Source organism: Meles meles, chromosome 18 (assembly GCF_922984935.1).
Source record: "Meles meles chromosome 18, mMelMel3.1 paternal haplotype, whole genome shotgun sequence".
NCBI lineage: Eukaryota > Metazoa > Chordata > Mammalia > Carnivora > Mustelidae > Meles > Meles meles.
In genome coordinates, this window is record NC_060083.1 from 17,256,373 (window position 1) to 17,276,996 (window position 20,624).

General features: G+C 52.3%; 1 protein-coding gene across 4 annotated transcripts in view; it reads right to left on the reverse strand.

Annotated features, from left to right (window-relative positions):
* ATP2A3 (ATPase sarcoplasmic/endoplasmic reticulum Ca2+ transporting 3) overlaps positions 1 to 17,105 on the reverse strand; it is a 40,276-nt gene extending 23,171 nt beyond the window's left edge. For all 4 annotated transcript variants that reach the window (XM_045985896.1, XM_045985895.1, XM_045985894.1 and 1 more), the window contains exons 1-8: positions 16,814 to 17,105; positions 6,790 to 6,807; positions 6,439 to 6,521; positions 4,856 to 4,960; positions 4,544 to 4,682; positions 4,180 to 4,260; positions 4,000 to 4,085; positions 1,618 to 2,082 (exon numbers count right to left, since the gene is read on the reverse strand). In XM_045985896.1, coding sequence (XP_045841852.1) covers positions 1,618 to 2,082; positions 4,000 to 4,085; positions 4,180 to 4,260; positions 4,544 to 4,682; positions 4,856 to 4,960; positions 6,439 to 6,521; positions 6,790 to 6,807; positions 16,814 to 16,931 — 1,095 coding nt within the window. In that variant the 5' untranslated portion in view covers positions 16,932 to 17,105. The remainder of the gene's footprint in view (positions 1 to 1,617; positions 2,083 to 3,999; positions 4,086 to 4,179; positions 4,261 to 4,543; positions 4,683 to 4,855; positions 4,961 to 6,438; positions 6,522 to 6,789; positions 6,808 to 16,813) is intronic.
* Positions 17,106 to 20,624: the final 3,519 nt, after the last annotated feature.

The window sequence follows — 20,624 nt, forward strand, 5'->3', positions numbered from 1 at the left end:
GCTTAGGCAAGCCCTCACCTCACTCCTCTTTGGGCAGTCAGTCTGAATAAAGCCTGACCCAAGGTGGGACACTCTGGGCCCCTAAAGAAGCTCCTGGCCTTCCCTCCTGCCAAGGTCTGAAAGAGTCGGGTTCAGGCCAAGGCAGGGCCTCTGCTTTGGACCCCTGAGGGGTATATGGCAGATTCTTCAGTGTCCTGGATGGAGCCCTGACATGGGGTAGGAAGCCTGGATCCTTGCGCATTTTGTTATGTGACTCCTGGCTGAGCACCTGAGCATTAGTTTCTCCACTGGTAACAGGAGAAGAGAGTGGGATCCGAGTACAGCTGCCCCTCTTTTCCCCTTGAAAGGATGAGTTCCTGGCCTCTACGGGTGGAAACCCACATACTGCTCTGAGACACAGACTCCTGCCCAAAGGTGTTCTCAGACAGTGAGCTCTTGCCTACAGGGCCTGATGGGTCACCCAGCCCCTACCTGTGCACCTCAGTGTCAGGGGTTTACCCCTCCCAGGGTGGCCCGTTTTCTTGCCTGGAAGCCAGCTTTACCGGGAGATAATTCTTGTTTCCTAGAAATTGCCTTGGTGTACATTTCCAAGTCAATGGCCAGCTCAACACACGGTAGGTGCTCAACAAATGTCCCTTCTTTCGTGCTCCCCTCCCTACTCTGAAGGGAATAGGGAGTAGCCCTCTAGCCAGCATACCTCCTGAGAAGTCAAGTTTCTTCAGCCCCCTCCCAGCAAGTAAGGCCTCTACAACTTCCCTGTGGTATGTTTTTCAAACCTTTATTTCAGTGAAGGAACACTCTGTTCCAATGAAGTCCTCCTAGAGATTTTACAGGTCAGGGGATGCAGAATATAAAACTTGCTTGTGCCCCTTCCCCTGTGGCAGGGCTTCCTTCCCTTTCCCCAAGGTTTTGGGCTTCAAGGTTTTGGATACAGAGTCTGAGTTTCCCAGTGGGCAGATCATGGGAGCAGAGGTGGGAGAAGAATGACTGGGGACTCTACGAGGGGTGGGAAACCCACAGCATTCACCAACACCCACCCACCCCTCCGCCCCATAGGCCTACTGGAGTTTCAGCCAGAATGCCTGGAACATACAGGCAACAAGCCCAGGATGTGGGATTGAAGGTCAGGAAATGAATAATTCCTTTCCCAGCTCTGCCCAGGTCACTGGAGCTGGCATATCTGGTAACTGGTGACGGGCATCGACTGTGGAGTGATGGAGGAGCGGGACAGAACTTGGTTGAGTCCAGGCCCAGCTTGGCTCAGATGCCAAGACTGTAGTTGACCTTCTGCAGTATCCTTTATGGTTGTCTGTCCAAGCTTGCACACCCAAACTTCAGATGAAGAAACTGAGATTCACAGACAGACAATGACCTGCCAGGGCCGGACCTGCCAGGGCCGTACAGTGACATCTGGGTCCTAGTGATACACATCTGGCCAGACCTTGCTGCTCTGCCCCATGAAAAACTGGATCTGCTCCCCACCTTGCGGGCAGCCCACAGGTTCTCTCCTCTATCCCCTGCCAAAAAGGAGTCGGGGGCAGCCCCAAGAAGGAGTTCAGCCTGCTAAGCATCACACAGCAACACCAGCGGGACCCCAAGCTGGCTGCAGCCACTCACCCGGCACACAGACATCTGGTTGGTGGTGAGGGTGCCTGTCTTGTCAGAGCAGATGACGGAGGTGCAGCCCAGGGTCTCCACAGACGGCAGGCTCCGCACAATGGCATTCTTGCGTGCCATACGCCGTGTGCCCAGAGCCAGGCATGTAGTGATAACAGCCGGGAGGCCCTCAGGGATGGCGGCCACCGCCAGGGCCACGGCAATCTTGAAGTAGTAGACGGCGCCACGGAGCCAGGAGCCACCATGGGCCGGGTCGGCAAAGTGGCCAATGTTGATGACCCACACAGCCACACAGATCACAGAGATGGCGTGGGACAGTTGCCGCCCAAACTCATCCAGCTTGTGCTGCAGTGGCGTCCGCTCTGGCTCCACCGCCACCATCTGGCTCCTGATCTTCCCCAGCTCTGTGTGCAGGCCTGTGGCCACTGCCACGCCCAGGGCCTTTCCCGATGCAATGTTGGTGCCCTGGCCGACGGAGAGACAAGGAGGGCTGCTTAGCATCCCAGCAAGGGCCTGGGACCCCTTGACCTCTTCAGGCTACCATAGCATTCCTATCCCTCTACTTGGCTTTTTTTTCTCCATATTCACTTAATGCTCCCAGGCTTATGAAGCTATCTAGTGCTAAGCCGTGGCTGTCATCCCCATGACAGTGTTAGCTCCACGAAGGCAAGGACTTGGGTCAGCACTGTATCCCCAGTGCCTATCATGAGGCCATGTACTGGACCAGTACAGATTATGTGACCAACTAGCACAGCACAATACCAACCTATAAAAATGTGATTTGTTTTTTTTTTTTTTTTTTAAAGATTTTATTTATTTATTTGACAGAGAGAGAGATCACAAGCAGGCAGAGAGGCAGGCAGAGAGAGAGGAGGAAGCAGGCTCCCTGTGGAGCAGAGAGCCCGACGCGGGGCTCGATCCCAGGACCCTGAGATCATGACCTGAGCCGAAGGCAGCGGCCTAATCCACTGAGCCACCCAGGCGCCCCTAAAAATGTGATTTGTAAAAAGCCAACGTGGCCACATGGGATCGCCAGGCTGTCTGTGATCCTAGGTAAATGATCTGTAAATATTTACTGAAGAATCCAGAAAATCCGAGCTTAAGTCCATCCACTCCCAAGGCACGTGTAAAATCCCTAAGTCCCGGTAAAAAGGCTAGTTGGCCTTGAGCTTCTGTGTCCTCTTCTATAAAACGGTTCAAGAAAGGAGCTGCTCAGAGGAGGCTAATGACGTGGTACCCTTCAGAAAGGTGCCCTGTGCTGAGGCTGGATAAAAGGTAGGGACCTCTCGTAACCTCAGCTTCTCTTCTTTTGTCCTGAGCAATGAAACTTCCACTCCCCCATGCCTCCACCCACTTGCAGGCCCCTCAGCTAAGGAAATAATCTGCAGTTAGCCAGACCATCTTCCTTAGAAAGCTGCCTAGTGACAGCTGCTGATGCTTGATCTTGCCTTGTAGAGTCCCCTCCCCACTTCAAAGCAGCTTGTCTAAGGCTTCTATACATCTAGGCAGGTGGGTCTCCTTAAGAACTCTGGTTGAGGGCGCCTGGGTGGCTCAGTGGGTTAAGCCACTGCCTTCAGCTCAGGTCATGATCTCAGGGTCCTGGGATCGAGTCCCGCATTGGGCTCTCTGCTCAGTGGCGAGCCTGCTTCCCTCTCTCTCTCTCTCTGCCTGCCTCTCTGTCTACTTGTGATCTCTCTCTCTGTCAAATAAATAAATAAAATTAAAAAAGAAAAAGAACTCTGGTTGAATATTGCTTTCTCCATTTCTGTCCACTTCTGGGGAGGTTTTCTAGCCTTATAACTTGGTGCCCTGGGCCACGGCCAAATGGCCTGACCCATCCTTGTGGCTTCCGTGTTCAGCTTCAGGCTGTTTCTGGGCAGTTTGTAAGCATCGGTGCTCTCTCTGAGGCCCCAGAGGCCTATCATGCCCACCAGCGCTGAGCTGGTTTTCCCATCTGAGAAATGGACTCCACCACTTTGGCAACCCTTATCATTAGAGGAATCTCCATTGGGCGATTAAAGGCTAGCTCTGTCCCTCTCCAGCTTAAAGCAGGATAAGCCTAGCAGGTAAGAGGAAAAGCTCTGGAGTCAGAATGTCTGAGTTCATATCCCAGCTCTACCATTCACTGGCTGTGTGACCTGGAAAATGCAAATAACAAGAGTACTTGTTTTAAAAGCACCATGAGGACTAAATATACGTAAAGGGCTTAGAACAGTTGCTGGCACACAGCCTTGAGTAAACACAAGCTGTTACCAGTACTATAAATTTGTACATACTGTCAATAATTGATGAGGTTCATTCTTGTAGGGCTTTAACTGATTGAATGTTAAAGTTTTTATTATCAGTGTCCAGACAAAGGCCCCAGCCATCCCAGGAACTTACAGAGAATAGCATGTTCTTCTTGTCCTGGTTCACAGCTCTGGTATCTAGGATGGCATCTGTGTGCTTGGTGACAGACACGGATTCACCTGGTCATGGAATCAGAAAGGGGAAGCCCTACATGAAGACATCCCCATGCCTGGACCTGCTCAGCCCTGCTCAGCCCTGGCCTCTGGGCCTCACCTGTCAGGATGGACTGGTCCACTCTCAGGGTGGTGGACTTGATCTCAATGAGGCGAAGGTCAGCGGGTACTTTGTCTCCAACTGCGGAGAGAGAGTGGCTGAGTGTGGCTTTGGGCACTACCCCTTGACAGAGCCAGGAGGACTGCCAGGAACCAAAGGTGAGAGGTAGGGGCCTAGGCTGTGATCCCTGAGATAGATGCTGCTCCTTCGCTCACAGTGTCCTTATCTGTCCAACAAGGTTTTGGCCGAAGAGCTTTGGAAGGATCCCACAGCTCCCTGCTCTGTGTATATAGCCAGAAAGATGGGAGTACAGAGAGGGAAGGGCTCACCAGCATCACATAATGGAAAGACACCCCCAGTGTACCTGCCACCTCTACGATGTCTCCAGGGACGATGTCCCGGGCGCGGACCCTTTGCACACCTTTGCGGTCTGAGCGGATCACCTTGCCCATCTCAGGCTCATACTCCTTCAAGGCCTCAATGGCACTCTCAGCATTGCGTTCCTATAGAACAAGAGGTAGGTAGGTGGTCTGCCCTCACTGGCCCTGGCAGGCTGACCCCTTGGAATGACACCCCTGGGGCCCGGGATGGAGCTGCAGGACTCTTAACACCAAGCGGCGGTCACATGGAACAGCCAGGACACCTGAAGGCCCAGGCCCACCTCTGTGCCTCCCACCTGCCATACGCCCACGATAGCATTGGCCACAAGGATCAGCATGATGACCAGGGGCTCCACGAAGGCTGTTGTGGTTTCTTCGCCCTCTTCAAAGCAGGCCAGGACCTAAGGAGTCAGAGCTGGTGAGCTGAGGCTCTTCTGTGGCCCAGGGGCTGCTCCCTATTTCCTTTATACCCTGGGTCTGCTGCCTCCTGCCTTGGAAGAGATAGCCCTGGGGAGGCCTGGGCTGGGAGAGGGCTGCACTGAGGCCCTGCCTTATCTGTAGGTAGTGACTGCCACCATTCACGCCCCACCCAGCCAACTTTCAGGATGTGGGGCAGTTGTACAGCTGGAGGTCTCACTCTCTGCCTAGTTGTGGTTTTCCAAGTTTGATGCCAGCCTGGCAACGACAGTATCCCCTGGGAACTTGCTAAAAACGCAATTCTCAGGGTCTATCCCCGTCTTCCTGTGTCAGAAACTTTGGGGTGAGGCCCAGCAGTCTCTGTGTTAGCAAACCCAGATGCTCCTGCTACAGGCTCATTTTGAAGTCCATTGGCCAGAGAGGCATAACTCCAGCCAGAGCCCAGGCCTGGAGGTAGAATACCTGGTTAAAGTCCTGTTCCCACCTCTTGGCCCAAGTGGGTACTTCTCACTCCCTTCCACAGGTCTCAGAGTGTCCATCGAACACTCTGATGTGGAGGGGTGCTGACACCATTTTAGCTCAGCTGTTATAAGGCACCTGCACTGACAGGCTTTCTTCTCTGTAAGAGTCATCAGTTTCCACAAGAACAGTTGCCAGGAAGGCCAGACACAGCTGGCTGGGCCCCTACTTCCCTGCACTCCATGTCACCAACATGAGGTCTCCTCCCCAGGCCCTGCTGGGCACAGGGCCAAGAGCAGGAACTGCATCCACTCTCAGGGTGGCCATTTCCCTGCATTACCTTCGGATTTCTGCTGCTCAGCCATCAGTGACAAGTACTGTTCCACCTCCCCATGGCCCAGGAAGGTCCAGGAGGGGTTCAGGCAGTAAGAATGGGGAAAGGGCAAAAGGAGAGCAGCCACAGACAAGCCATAAGAGGTTAAGACCCAAATTCTTCTGTGGGGCACTGGGAGCCATGGAAGGGGCTCTCCACGAGGGATAATTTGGCAATATCTGGAGACTTTAGACTGTCACAACTGGGCAGTACCACTGGCATTAGTGGGTAGAGGTCCGGAGTGCTTCCGAATGCTTCTAAATATTCCCAAGCTCATAGGACAGCCTCCAGACAAAGAATTATCTGGTCCAAAATGTCAACAGTGCTGTGGTTAAGAAAGCTTGCCCTAAGATGGGGAGGGGTAGGGATCATACTTGCGCTTCTGAAAACTCACTCTGACACCAAGAGTGGAAGGGGACAGATGGGAGCAGTCCAGTGTGTAGGGGGCAGGCTTTGAGGGTTCAGGCAAGGGAAGCTGAAGTCTGAGCAAGGAAGGGGATGGGTAGAGGCCCAGGGATGTCCATGGCTGAGAGAACAGACCTCTGGTTCAGAGTCTGGGCATCTGAGCACTGCCCCAACCTGGCTTTCCCTTCCAGGCTTTCTGATGCTGCGGGATGGGGCCTTACTTACGAAGGAGACCAGGGCAGCCAACAGCAGGATGCGCACCAGGAGGTCCTCAAACTGTTCCAGCACGAGCTCCCACAGGGACTTCCCTGAGAATTGGAGCACCATGTAAACCTTGGGTCCCTTACCAACTGACCTACCCTCATTCAGAGCTGGGACCATCTAGGAGACTACCTGGCCCACTCCCTCCCTACCATTCAAAGAGCAAGAGCCTGAGGCCTTAGAGGCATAGGTGGGTGATACTGGTATGGGGGGGCGGGCGTGTCAGCAAATCCTCACTCTGCTGGGGAGAGGGAGGGACACGACCCGAGAGTGAATGGCTCAAGGCCTTGCAGCCCACCCTGGCCCAAGACTCACCTTCCTCAGTTGGGAGCTCTGCAGGATCCAGGCAGCCACAGGAGCCATGAGGAGACAAGAGATAACTGAATTATGCAGTAGGACCATGGAGGAGTCTCAGTAGTAGTCTCTCCGAGCTGTGCCTACCCGGGCCATCATAATGGTCTAGACATGCTCCCACAGCTCTCTGAGGTCACAGAATGGATGGTCTAAGCCCAGAGGCTTCCATTCTTCCACTCACTTCATCCCACCTTGGTTAAGGAAGATCTGGTATGGCCTGACAAGACCAGAGCCAGGAGGGCCCTTCTAGTCCCTCCCCCATGTACAGAGGAGTAATGGAGCAAACTGGAGGAGAGACGGGACCCCTGAGATCACAGTAAGTTGACAGCTCCCCTGTAGTGCTCTTTTTCAGATGGTTGCACAATCCTATTCAAGGCCCCACATGGCCACAGCAAGGGGGTCCCTCCCTCAAATTGAGAACATCAGTCCAGGCTACCTCCTCCAGGAGCTCCTCTAGGAGCACTGAGGTAAGGTCTACAGCATGACCAGGCCAGCCCACTGAGCCCTGCCCTACGTGGGGGTTCCCCCCGACACGACCTCAGCAGCCAGCATCCCAGGCAGTGTCTAACCTGCCATGGTTCAGTTCCTGGAGGTTGAGTCTCAACTTGTCCCCTCCCAGCTCCTCTACTTGGGGCAAGCCCCATCCCATATGTCCAGTTTGCAACCCACAGAACATTCTGAGGAATGATGTTCCCAAACACCACCAGGACCTGCTGTCACTTTACAAGCTCTATTTGAATCACTTACATTTCCTGAAGCACTTTTTATTCCAGACAGAGTGGGCTACCTGGGTACCTGAAGTCTTTGAATCTTCCTTCCCAACAGCCCAACGGATGACAGGGCAAGTGTTCACCCTGTTTCACAGCTGCAAGAACTGAGATCCAGGGTGGAAGCATGACTTGAACAAGATCACACAGCAAATAGGCAGGTCTATGGGAAGGGGCAGGAGCTGGGCCTCAAAGGCCCTGGATTCCCATGGGCCTCTCTCTCCATAGGCTGAGCTTAGGTCCCGCTGAGGCCTGTCTGGGGTGCCTCCCAGACTGAGCCTACCTGAGCCCTGCTGCTGAGTACAGTTTCCAGGCCAGCAGCATTGGCATCACCTGGGAGCTTGTCAGCAATGCAGACTCTGAGCCTCTACCTTAGGCTGGCTCTCCCTTCTTCTTCCTCCTTCTTGACACAGGTCCTTGTATCTGCCCACCTGTTTTTCACTCAAGTACCAGGAAAGAGTTTTCCTGTGGGAGCCCTCTCCTGAGACTGTCTGTGTGGAAGATCTGGGGCACCTGGCAGCTGAACCATGGAGAGTATCAAGCAGCCCACTGGACTGCAGGAACCCAGGAGGGAAACATATAACCTAAAAATACATTTTCTAGCTTTTTCTCCCTAGTCCTATTTTAGGCAACAGCTGACATTTTCCGTGGAAAATGTAATCTCCAGTGTCCTGCATTGAGATTAAAATCAAACAGACTTTTTCCTTCTGATCTATTTAGCTGAAGTGAACAGGAAAGGCAGGGGGGAGGGCCAGGCCTGGTTTTCTGGGCCAATTCTCCAATGGAGCAGGGTCCTTTAGAGGTCATCTCTGCCACGCACCAGCCTTGGCACAGAACTGTTCCAACCTCATGACACACATCAGTCTGCTTCTGCCACACTCTACCCAGTAGAGACTTCTAAACCCCCTACCTCTGTGAATGCCTTCAGGGTTCCTGACCAGAGGAAGAGTTTATCCATAAGATTCACCTGAATCCCTCCTGCGGTCTCCCTCACCCCTACCCTCTGTCAGGCATGTAGCCCCTAGACCACTGTATAAGGGCATTTTTTCTGGGCAGGTTCAAGGCCTGGGGTTGGCAAGCAATGTCACAGGGCACACAGAGCAGCTCAAGTTCCCCACAAGCTGCCCTCTGTCTGTCTGGGTGATCTCTCATGTTCTCCCCTTCTGCATTCTGACCCAAAATCTGACTCAGGATCCACTCTTTGGTGGTCATTTGTTTGGTCATTTGGTGGTCATTTGTTCCCCAGATACTTCTGATTCTTTCCCCCTTGTGGGCTCAAGCTCAAGTTCCCCACAAGCTGCCCTCTGTCTGTCTGGGTGATCTCTCATGTTCTCCCCTTCTGCATTCTGACCCAAAATCTGACTCAGGATCCACTCTTTGGTGGTCATTTGTTCCCCAGATACTTCTGATTCTTTCCCCCTTGTGGGCACATAGTAGGACTGCAGACGTCGTGCAAGTTACAAAAAGAAGGATGCAAGTTAGTTCTGGGCAGGGGCACTAACGTGGTGGTAGGAGACTCTGGAGTTAGAAAGGCAGTGTCCTGGAGAACTTCCTGTGCTGATGGAAGCACCCTCTAGCTGCACTGTCTCGTATGGTAGCTACTAACTGCACACACCTACCGAGCACTGGGAATGTGGTTAATGTGAGTTAATGTGAGTAATGTGAGTAATGTGAGGAGCTAAATTTTAAATTCTACTTAATTTTCATTCATTTAAATTTAAATAACCACACAAGTCTAGTGGCTGCGTATTGGACAGTGCAGATCTAGCACTCTTTGGTCCTCTTTGGCCCAGTAACCAGCAACCTGTGAGATGGTGTCTGCTCTGTGAACCAGAATCACAGAGTACAGGAAACATGAAGCCCCCAGATAACCTGCCGTTGAGATATGTATATTTATACAGTGTGAGGAAGAAATGACCTGTATTGTTTTTTTTTTTTTTAAAGGTTTTTTATTTATTTGACAGAGAACACAAGGAGGCAGAGAGGCAGGCAGAGAGAGAGGAAGGGAAGCAGGCTCCCTGCTGAACAGAGAGCCCGATGCGGGGCTCGATCCCAGAACCTTGGGATCATGACCTGAGCAAAGGCAGAGGCTTTAACCCACTGAGCCACTCAGGCGCCCCGACCTGTATTGTTTTAAGTCATTGAGACATGGGGTTTGTTACTGGACCCTGACTCGTACCCCTTTCTCCCCAGACCTACAAGGTTCCCCTTCTACCCTTACCCACTCCCTTGGGGAAGGCTCAACCAGCCATGAGGTCACAGAAGATGCCCTGCCTACCTCTGCACATACAATGTACATGCTTTTAGTCTTGCCTGAGCAGCTGGCTCCCAGTGCAGTCCTGAACCTCATTTGGAAGGTGGGGTACCCAGCCAAATCCTGCAGGGCTGCTGTGAGGATTATCATCATTATTAATAAGAACCACATTTACTGAGCACCTTCTATGTCCTAAGCAGCGTGCCAAGTGCTCTCCCTCCATTATTTCCGGAGATCGATGGGGAGGTATCATACACAAAGCATATACTAGGGCCCTCCACAGCTAGAATAACTACAGCGGAATGATTAGTCCCATGCAGCATCTTGTGCTTTAACTCTCACGGGATTCCCAAACAACCTGACGAGGAAGAGACAATTATTATTCCCATTTTATAGAGTAGACAACTGAGGCACAGAGAGGTTGAATGACTAGTTTATGGTCATACAGCTGGGAGGTGGCAGCCCTGAACTCAGGTGGTCTGGCTTTTGTCCCCCTGCTTGGCACCTCCTGATTAGCTCCTAAGCTGCTCTGCCTTCCTACCCCGTCCCACTGCCTTCCCTGGCCAAAGTCACTTGAGAGAGAGAACTTGGCATCCCACGTCCTGATTGTTAAGTTGGATGCCCTCATCCCATCGACTAACTCAACCCTCCATTGTGACCCCAGAACCACTAGCCAAATCAGCCCTGCCCCCAAAGGTTCTGCTATCCTCACAGGTGGTTTTAGTGAGGGTTTTTTGAGAGTTACTAGGCTCTGTATCCTCAGGCCTGGTCTTCTTCAAATTTCAATCCTGCCAAGACCCCAGACAACCCAATTTTGCCTTCACATGACTGGCTCCCTGGCCATGGAGGAACTAGGAGGGGCCAGGAGACTAGCAGCGATTAGGAGAGCACCCTCCCAGCCTCTCCCCAGGCATCCCTGTTAGATGCTATTTCCCTCTTGCTATCCTCAGGCTGTGTGGGGGAGGGAGTTGAGCCCTCAGCAGTGCCAGATATCCCACTTTTTCAATGGAGAGACTGGCCCAGCCCTGCCTGCCTCTTGATGTCATTTGCAAGCTGTGCAGGAAAAGATGGTAGTAGGAAACACTGCCCCACATCCTAGCTGGGCCTGCCTGGTGGGAAGTAACCCCTCATTATTCTTCTGAAATAGTGTAGCTCTGGACCTCTCACCTGGTGGACTCTGCCAGACAACCCCTGCTCTGGGTCACTGATGCCAGACTGAGCTGGCCTACACCCCAGATGCCCAATGTGGGGCTGGCCTGGAGGGGTGTGAAGTTAGTCTGTGGGTCCTGGGGGGCAAAAAGGAGTATATGATCAGAGAAGCTTCATGGTTTAGAGGAAGGAGTCTGGTCCAGAGGGCTAAGTTCATGTCTTGCTCTATCTCTTGATAGTTCTCTGGCTATGGAAAAGTCACTTAACCCCTTCTGTGCCTCAGTTTCCCATCTGCAAAATAAGTATAATAGTAACTCAGTTTCCCATCTGCAAAATAAGTATAATAGTAACTCCTCTTAAGTCACTGTGAAGATTAAATGACATGCTATTCATAAATTGCTTAGAACAGGCACAGCACATGGTAAGTACTCAATAAACATTAGCTATAATATTTGTTATTAAAATGAAGCTCCATGCCAGTAGGACTTTGTTAAGTGCAGTGTTTCCAACACCTGAAGCAGTGCCTGGCACATAGCAGGTGCTCAAAAAGATCTGTGAGCAAGTGAATGACCCTGCCTGTGCCCTACTCATGGGCCCTCAATGGCTCTTCTTGGCCAGCAGAATTAAGACCAACCTTCCTGGATCTGCCTGAACCTGGCCATCCAGAATCCTCTTATAGCTTAGACATATGTCCGTCTGCCAGCCAAGTGAGATGCCTCAGAATTGCTACCACCTTCCCTGGTTTTGCTAGAGCTTTTTCACCCTCCAAGATTTTGCTCAGGCCATTCCTTCTGCACAGAGTACCCTTCCCTAACCCACAGCCTTTCAGGAAGGCTTCCTGGAAAGCCCCTCCCCCTATCACCCTGCCCTTCTTTACCAATCATCAGTATCAGGGCCACCCGCACCTGGCTTGAGCACTTCCAGGGTGGGGAGGGGCTGAGTCATCCTTGGGTCCACAAAGAGCCTCACAGAATTGTTTACTCAGTTGCCCCACGGTTCAGGTAAAGGCCCTGGGCCTAGTGCCTGGAGGCCAGGAGAAGTGGGGTGCAGGGCCAAGCCTGCCCTAGGCTCCCTGCACCACCTGCTCTCCTAATCTACCCTCTTGATTCCTTTCTTCTCATCTCAAAACATTGGAAACTGGTATTTCAACTTCTAAATGTCGGTTCCAGCCTGGAGAGGCAAGAGCTCACCAAGGTCTTCTTCAAAGGTCAGGTTACAGAGCAATTAAATCACGACTTGCAGAGTCAGGGAGACACCTTCACTGAGCAGACCCCATCCAGCCCACCTGGCCCTGTCTGGGTCTCAAGGACCTATCTAGAGTGGACAACATGGCCCTGCTCTCAAGGGGGCCTTGGGAAGCAGCTGTCCCAGTGCAAGGATCTACAGCCAACCTGGCTGATCTGGCACTAGGAAACCCTGGCAACGGGGTTGCTTAGCATCTGTGTGCCAGCTGTGCTGTGGACAGACTCAGCCCTGCCTCAGGGAGCTCCTGGTACAAGGGGAGGGGTGGCTGCCCCTGGGAGGGGGCTGTAAGACTGTCCAAGAGGGCCAGTGGGCATGAGATCTACAGGGAAGCCTGAAAGACCAACACCTGCAAGCAAAACACACCTCCCTCAGATCCAAGAGCCATTTCACATCCTGAAAGGCCTTCATGGGATCTCTTTAGGGGTTCCATGTCTGTAACTGAGGAGGACACTGAGGCCAAGGAGGGACAAGTCTTCCTGAGGCTACCCAGCAAGTTGGACCACTCAGACCTCACCCCGTCCTCCTGCTTGGCCCCACTCCCCTTGGCCAATTTTCCAAGGGCCACACATCTGTATTTCCTGAGTTCCAGATGCCAGCTGGGGTCTGGGCTGAGGGCAGGAGATAAGGTCACAGCCCCAGGCACCACTGGCAGTAATCTAAATCTGGCCATCCCTTCCACCTGCAGCTCTGGTGCCACTGTATCCATGACAAAGATGGTCAGTGTAAGGCCCAGGATAGCAGGCTCTGGTTCCTGTTAGAGACCCTCCCCCAGAAGGGGAACAACCCCAGACTTCTGGGATCTTGCTTGACTCCCCTATCACTGGGCTCTCCAGGACCACTGGGTATTGGTGCACTTGGGAGGATAAGCCCAACACAATTCAGCCTCTTGCTTTGGCTCATATCCAGCAAAGGTGATGGGCAGTCCGTTCAAGGACATGAGGAAATCAAATAGCTCCTAAATATATGGTAAAATGCCCAACCCAATTTGTAAACAGTGAAATGTGACGTAAAACTATGAGAAGACCCTTTCTTTACCATCAGATGGGCACGGGTCAAAATGTCCCGTAATGCAATGCAGTTGTGCAGGGGTGTGGAAACAGGCATGTCAACTTTAAGGAGAACAACGTAATAACAGCTGTCAAATTTACACTACACATGCCTTTTGACACAAGAATTCCACTTCTAGGAATTTAACCTTTGGCAATATTGACAAGTGTGTGACAAGGGATGTGGGGACAAGAGTATGCCTTGTAACGTGTCATAGGAGAGGCTATGAACAATCCAAGTGCCCTCCAAAAGCCGGGCAAAGAAATACTACATCAGCCACATGAAACTCTGCATAGCCACTAGGAAGACTGCAGGTGCCCCACATGGCACCATCTCCAAGAGTGATTATCACGGAAAAACAGGGGCAAACAGCACTCATAGTTATTACCGTTTGTGTAAAAAAGATCACAGATCTAGATGTGTATGTACACAGAATATCTTGGAAAGGAGACACAAAACACTGGGAACACTGTGGATGGGGACAGGTCTAGGGAGACTTTATAATGTCTTCTGTACCCTTTGAATGTTGTACTATGTGCACAGTTTCATTAAACAAACAAACGAACAAACAAACTGAAAGGATGTAGAAAGCCTCTGGAAGAAGTCGAGTCCTGTGGGCACCTCTGAGACCTACAGAGCAGGGCATGCGCACAAGAGGTGCTGGGCCAGGAGCCTCCTACCCACTGCCCTGTTGGGGTTTCAGAGGACATGTCTATTCACTGGGGTTGAGATAGGCTGTGTTCTGTGTGTATGGGGGACTCCCAGGTGGCAAACTCACCCGCACTGCTGAGGAAAGAGGAAGAGAAGGTCGCAGGGCAGGATCCCCAGTCCCTGCTTTACAGCCTCCCTTCCTCCATCCACCAGCAGAATTTGCAAACCCTAGGACTTAAGCAAATGAGTTCTTTGTGGTTTCCAGCACTAACGACTTTGCAGGTGCATAGACTCCTGGGGTGGGGGAGGACCCTAGTCCCTGGGGTGTTTCCCTCCACCTGTAGGTTTGGCTCACCCCCACCACCCAGCTGGCCTGGAGCCTGGCCCAGACTCTTCTGCTAAAAGGAGGGATGGCTTGGTGTGCGCACTTACAAGCAACCCTATGATGAAGAAATCAAGACACAGAGAGGAGAAGTGGCGTATTTAGGATGACACAGCTATGAAGAGGGCAGAGCTAAGGTTCAAAACTCTGTCAGCCTTACCCAAGAGATGCGTATACCACTCCAGATCGCCCAAGAGAGAAAGACCTCCCCAGTGCCTATAGAAACTGCAGGACACCCATGCCTCCTCTTCAGTTGGGGCTGATCAGAGTAAGAGTGTGAGGCAGGAAGGGGCAACTGGCTCCCCTCTCCTCACCTGAGGACTTCCAGAGCCCTGAAATGCTTCCAAAGGAAGAAGCCAGTCAGTGATCTGAGGGATCTCTGGGGCCCTGTGAGGCTGGTGGCATTGCTGGGATAGCTACTGCCTAGCTGACCCACCTCCTAGCACAGCCACCAATACCATGGATCCAAGGTCTGTGAAATAAGTGACTCCCTTGTACAGACAGAAAAAGTGAGGCTAAAGAGGGTTAGGTACCCAATACCAGTTCTACCAAGTATTGTGTGACCTTGGGCAAGCTAATATGCTGTGACTCAGTTACCTCCTCCATAAAAGGGGAGTGACAACAGTTGTTTTCATGGAGTTGTTTTGGGGAATAAATAAGAGAGGCAAAGTGTTAAGAACAGTGCCTGGCACATAGTAAGTGCTCAGTGATCAGTAGCTTTTCTTATTATTATTACCAAAACACATGGGAACCAGGGGAACCCATCAACGGCCCCCAACCCATGGCCGCCTACCTACATCCACCTCTTCGGGGACCTATACACCAACATCCTTATCCATCACCTCACGTAGCTCAGTGGCTTGCTCACCCCCAAATCCCCTTACCCACACAAAACAACATAGGGGAGAACTAGAGGTTCCTTCCTTCTCAGGCGCCCCCCCTGCTGGATCAATGAACACATGGGAACCAGGAAGAAGAGGGATGTTTCCCAGGGCTACACAGGGCCTCTGGAGGCAGAACCAAAGGCTGGGTCTTTAGTTTTCCTTGGGATTCAGGACTCCCAAGATGGAGGCCACAGCAGCACAAAAGAGGCTATGGAACCCCAGATCTACTGCCCTAACCCCCATCCCCACCCCAAGGTTCGGAGACAGGTCCTGCTGTCTTGCCCTCTAGCAGCAATGACACCCTCCCTGCCAAGTCACTAATGGAGGATATTAAATAATATTTATCTCTCTAGTTCCTCCCACAGCTCAACTAAATATAGCAACTAATTTTTTTGGAAAAGGATTTCTGCTCCAGAAAGATAATATTTATATAAGAGGTGGTTTTCATAAGCCAATACAAAACCCAAAGCTTCCTTTCTGACAACTTTCAGTAATTTTAGCCATCCCTGAGCCGTGAGACACTCAGGCCGTAGCACTCTCCCTTCTGGCTGGCTGGGATCCCTGAATGGGTGAGGCCCCAAGTCTAACACAAAGTGGGTCCAGGCTGCACTTTGGGGATGGAGGGGACATTTTCATCTGGATCCCTAACATTGTGCCCAGTGCCCTGGGGGTGGATGAAGAGAGTGGCAAGTGACTTGAGGGGATCTCTACATTTTCCACCTTCATAGGGCCTCCCAAATGTGCCTGGGGCCCCATCTGGATAGTACTTGGTATTTGTTATGCCTTCTGGCAGATGGAGAATCACAAACTCCTTTGAAGCTGAGGAAGAAATAATGCCATTTCCACCCAAACAGCAATAGCGGGAAGGCTCCCTCCCTGCCCAGAGATGGTCAGGTGTTGCTCCAGGTCACACAAGAGGGAAAGGCCTTCCCTGGCAAATCCCTGAGTGAGGCCTTGAGTCTGCCCGCCCCCAGCCCCCCGCCCCCCCCCCGCAAAAGGTGGGTCTCCTGCCTCAGCAGTTCAAAGCCCCCACTGACTCCCGCCAGCCACATCCGCCTTGGGTTGCTGAAAGAGGAAGACCTGGGGGTGGGGGTGGGGGCACCAAGGCTGCCAGCTGACAAGCTGCACCTTCTGGAGGTTTTATGAGCCCGCAGGGAGACCCTCAGGGCCAGCTGGGAGGCTGGGTCTCAGGGTCCCTGACTGGTCCCTGGCCAGCTGATCTCGGCGTGTGCATCTGCACGATGAGGGCAGGCTGCAGGGCGGACAGCGGATAGTGGTGGATTCAAGCTTGCGGGAGTGGATAGGGTCGGGGTGTATGTGGGAAGTTCCGAAGGACCGCACGGGTCCCTAGGTCTGGGGGAAGGGGAGCCAGGCGTCAGGTCTCTAAACCCGGAACCCGCCCAACCTCCCGCGAAGGTGGCCGCACAGCCCCTTCGAGCGCCCCAAAGGCATCTGCAGAAGTTTCCGGAGCTCTCGCTTCCTGCCAGCCCCCGGGGACCGAAGGCTGTAAGGGGGGAGGTCTGCTCCCCGGTTTCGCAGTAGGAGAGTAAACTGAGACCGCGGCGCGTGCGGCCCCTAGCTTCCCCGGCCAGGCCCGCGCTCTCACCGTTGGGCCCGTAGCGCTCCCGCGCGTCAGACACCTGCTCCGGCCTCAGGCCGCTCTCGACCGTCACCGAGAAGCGCCTCAGCACGTCGGCGGCCGGGAGCAGGTGCGCTGCCTCCATGCCGCCCGCCTGATTTTCTTCGCGGTCGGCACCGTCGAGTCCGCCTCTTCGCGGGGCTACTGCGCGGGGCGCCGGGAGTTTGGGCCCGGGCAAGAGCCACGCGATGTCATGTCAGCGCCGGGACCTTCCCCCACGGTAGTGGCTGCAGCGGCTTCGGAGACCAGCGCCAGGATGCAGCGCCCTGGGCTCCCTCCCCGGGGCGGGGCGGCGCGGAGCCCGCCCCCGCACTCACACCCCTTCCGGCAGCCCTAAGAGCCTGCCGCCGCCCCGCCTCCACAGCGCCCCAGGACCCGGAGGCCAAGCGGCTGCCCTGTTCAGCGGTAGAGGGAACTGAGGCAGCCTGAGAGTAGTGCGCCGAGCGTGGTTGGAAGGGGTGTCAGTCCCTGTCGGGAGAGCTCTGGGCACCCCCAGGGGCCGAGAGCTGCGGCGGGCTGCGGAGCACGGGTCTGTGAGCTGCCTTCTTCTGACCCTTTCTGGGTCAGGGAGGTGGCAAAATAGAGGTGTCCACGAAAGGTCTTCCTACCCCCCAAAATTTGAATTATGCAAAGGGTGACCCTGGATCTAGAGAGAACCCAAAAGCCTGTGAATAAGCGCATCTACGGAGATTACTTAATTTATTCTTCTGTTGAAGTTTGTGCTTTCTTTATCTCTAACACATTTTTTTGCACTGCACGGTTATTCCTCATGCAACCCAACCTCGGACAATGAAGTGGTATATGTGAAAGAAAACCAGTCTTGTTATCTTGGACTCATACCCTCACCCCAGCAGGAAATGTAACTTCGTAGGTGGGCACGGGGCTCCCTAGAGGCCTGAAGGGGTGAGGTGGAGGCCTCTGGCCAGGGCCCCCAGTGACAGTGATCCTGAGCAGGGGAGGGGGAGTGACTGAAGAACCCCTGTTCCAGCGCTTTACTTTCTGAGTCGCTGCTCTAAGAGAGACAAGAGAAAGGGCTGTTGGTCAGGAAAGCAATCTGTTGAAGGCAGAAACCATTGACCCCACCAAAAGGAGGAGCAAGGAGAGCAGTCTACTACAGGCACCCCTTTTAAGACCCAGCCAGTCTCATCCCATGGGCCATCTTACCCCCCAAACAAGCTGGCCTCTGCTGTCTTGCCCCTCTGGGTTCCACCTGGGCCACACAAGGTCTTAGATTCCAGGATTGAGCCCACCCAGACAGCTGTTCACATCGTAAACTCTATAGTGTGTCTGTAGCCAGAAAGCCTTCCCAGATACTGCAGTTGCACACACAGGCCCCAGCTTCCAGCCTGGCCCCTGGTTGCTGACCTCTATGCAAACCATGTGTACCCCTAACACTTGATCACTTCCTGTCAGGAGAGAACTGTAGTCCTCTTCCTCTGTCTCATCTTCACTATGCCTCCTTGAGCACAGAGACTCTCAGTGAGTTTATGCTTTATCTGCACTCGGACAAACAGCTTAGTGGCCAAAGTGGCATGGTCACAGGCATGCTGTCCAAAGGGCAGGTTTTTCCTCTCCACCTCCCAGCTGCCATGTACTGAGAACTTCAGTAATGGCATCTGGTCCCAGCTCTTTCTAACTCCCTCACGGGACTGCTGGTTGGCAGAATTTACAGCCTGTCTGGCAGTGGGCATGCCTCTTACCTCACCAAGGGGCCAAGGTGAGCATGAGGGAAAGGTAGGTCTTAGAAAGATTTAGACATGTGAAGAAGAGAGTGTTGCAGTCAGAAAAAACAGCCTATGTAGAAAGTGGGAAACCTCAGCTGTGTACGAGACAGTGATTCAGTCCTTCAGCGTGACTGGATCATAAGGAGCATGAACACCAGGATCAGGAAGGTAGGTTAGAGACACTGGAATGTGACACTGAGAACATTCATTGTCTATATAAAGGCCTACATTTTGTACTGAAGGATTTTTAAACAATAAGAGATGGAGCTTCCCCCTGAAGCTTTACAAGAGGGGAGCAGAGGCTGAAGGGACCCTGCAATCTTCCTGACAGAAAATGAGGCAGTATGAACTAAGGCAGAGACAGTTGCAATGGACAGGATCCAGTAATGGATTAGATTTAGTAGTGAGAGATAGTTAGGAGTCACAAGTAACCCCCAAATTTCTGGCTTCAGTAGCTGGGTAGGTGTAGGGTTCAGCCAATTGATGTGGGAAAAGGAGTCAGGGGGTGCAGTTGGGGCCAAATGGACTGTGAGGGGCCTGGAGGACTCCAGGTAGAGGTGTCTAAGGGCAGCTGTTTGCTTGGGGCTGACGGAGGATACCTGGGAGGCAGCCTGAGCTGCTCATGTAATCCCCCTCCCCAGCTGAGTGGCCAGGGTGGGGCCATGAGCTAGGAGTACCTCAGCCATAGGAGGTGAGCTGAGCCAATCACACTCTCTCTTGAGAGTTTAAGCTTGAGCTGGAGATTATATCCAGAGGGCAATAGGTACTTGGACTAGAGTTAGAGGGCCAGAGTTAACATCTTCTCAAGTACAGCAGAGGGAAAATGCAGAGGGAAAGCAGAGGGGAAAACCAAGTCCTCATGAAGCAAGAAATTGAGTCAAGATTCTGTGTAGGGTCAGAGAGAAGGAGAGAGAGGCAGAGACAGGGACTGCTTAATGGCATCCGAATTCCTCAGACCTTCTACCGTACTTCTGCCCTTGGCTCCCTAAGATTCCACAGGTTACAATTGTGTGCTATTTGAACAGGCCTGCCCTTATTTGTCAAAGTTTGGGCAGGTTTTGTCTTTTGCAGCCAGAGCTATGACTAGAGTCAGATAGGCCCAGCTTTGACTTTGATCCGCACAACAACACTAGCATAAGTACTACACAATTATTACCCCCATGCAGGCCAGCTAGGTGGGCACACAAACTGTGTGGTCCCGTGGGGCCTGATGCTTGGTTAATGCTCTGCTATCATTGTCTTGAAATTCTTAATTTTATCTCTGAACTTGTGCTTTGTAAGTGACGTCAGCAGGTCATGCGTGTGAGCAGAGAGGATAAGTCGACTATGCTGTCCCATTCCAATCTAGTGTGTGATGCTCCATGAGCTCAGAATTTTGGTGGACTAATGGGAGTTCAGTGAGACTCAAATCAAGTATTAAATAAGCAAGGGTGTTATATCTCTGACTGAGTAAGTGGGAGTGCTGACCACCTGGAGAGGCCATACTTTCCCTTTGAAGCAGAATGTGCTTCAAAAACAAAAAGAAGGCAGTAGTGTCCTAAGAAACACTTCCTTACTCGTGTTATTTCCCAGCATTCACCAGCCACTTCTATTAGAAAGGGTGCCCTTAGAAGAAAAGGGAAAGAAAGGGTAACCCAGAGTTCCCTTTTCTTTCAGTACATCCTTATTCATGAGTGAGCCCCAGGGCTAGGATGTGTTCATATCAACAAGGGAAATAAAAGCAGTGAGTAGGTGTTGTGCAGTATTCCCACTGTTCTGGTCCAAACTAAATATATATGCATGCATTACAGAGTTGCTCACTGGTGGTGTGCTGGGCCCACATATGCACACACAAGCTATGAAATGCAATTGGTGTCATTGTAGTGCATGCACGTGTGAGTGAAATGCTCTTAATTTTGCATTTAAAACTGGCATCGCACAAAATAAAGATGAATGTTACGATTTGGGCTGATTCAAATTTTGCATTTTTTTTCATTTAGAAGAGTAAAGAGCAAGTTTAAAAAAAATCCATAATGACCAGTAAAGCAGAGACGGCAGAAGAAAGGAAAAGCTTT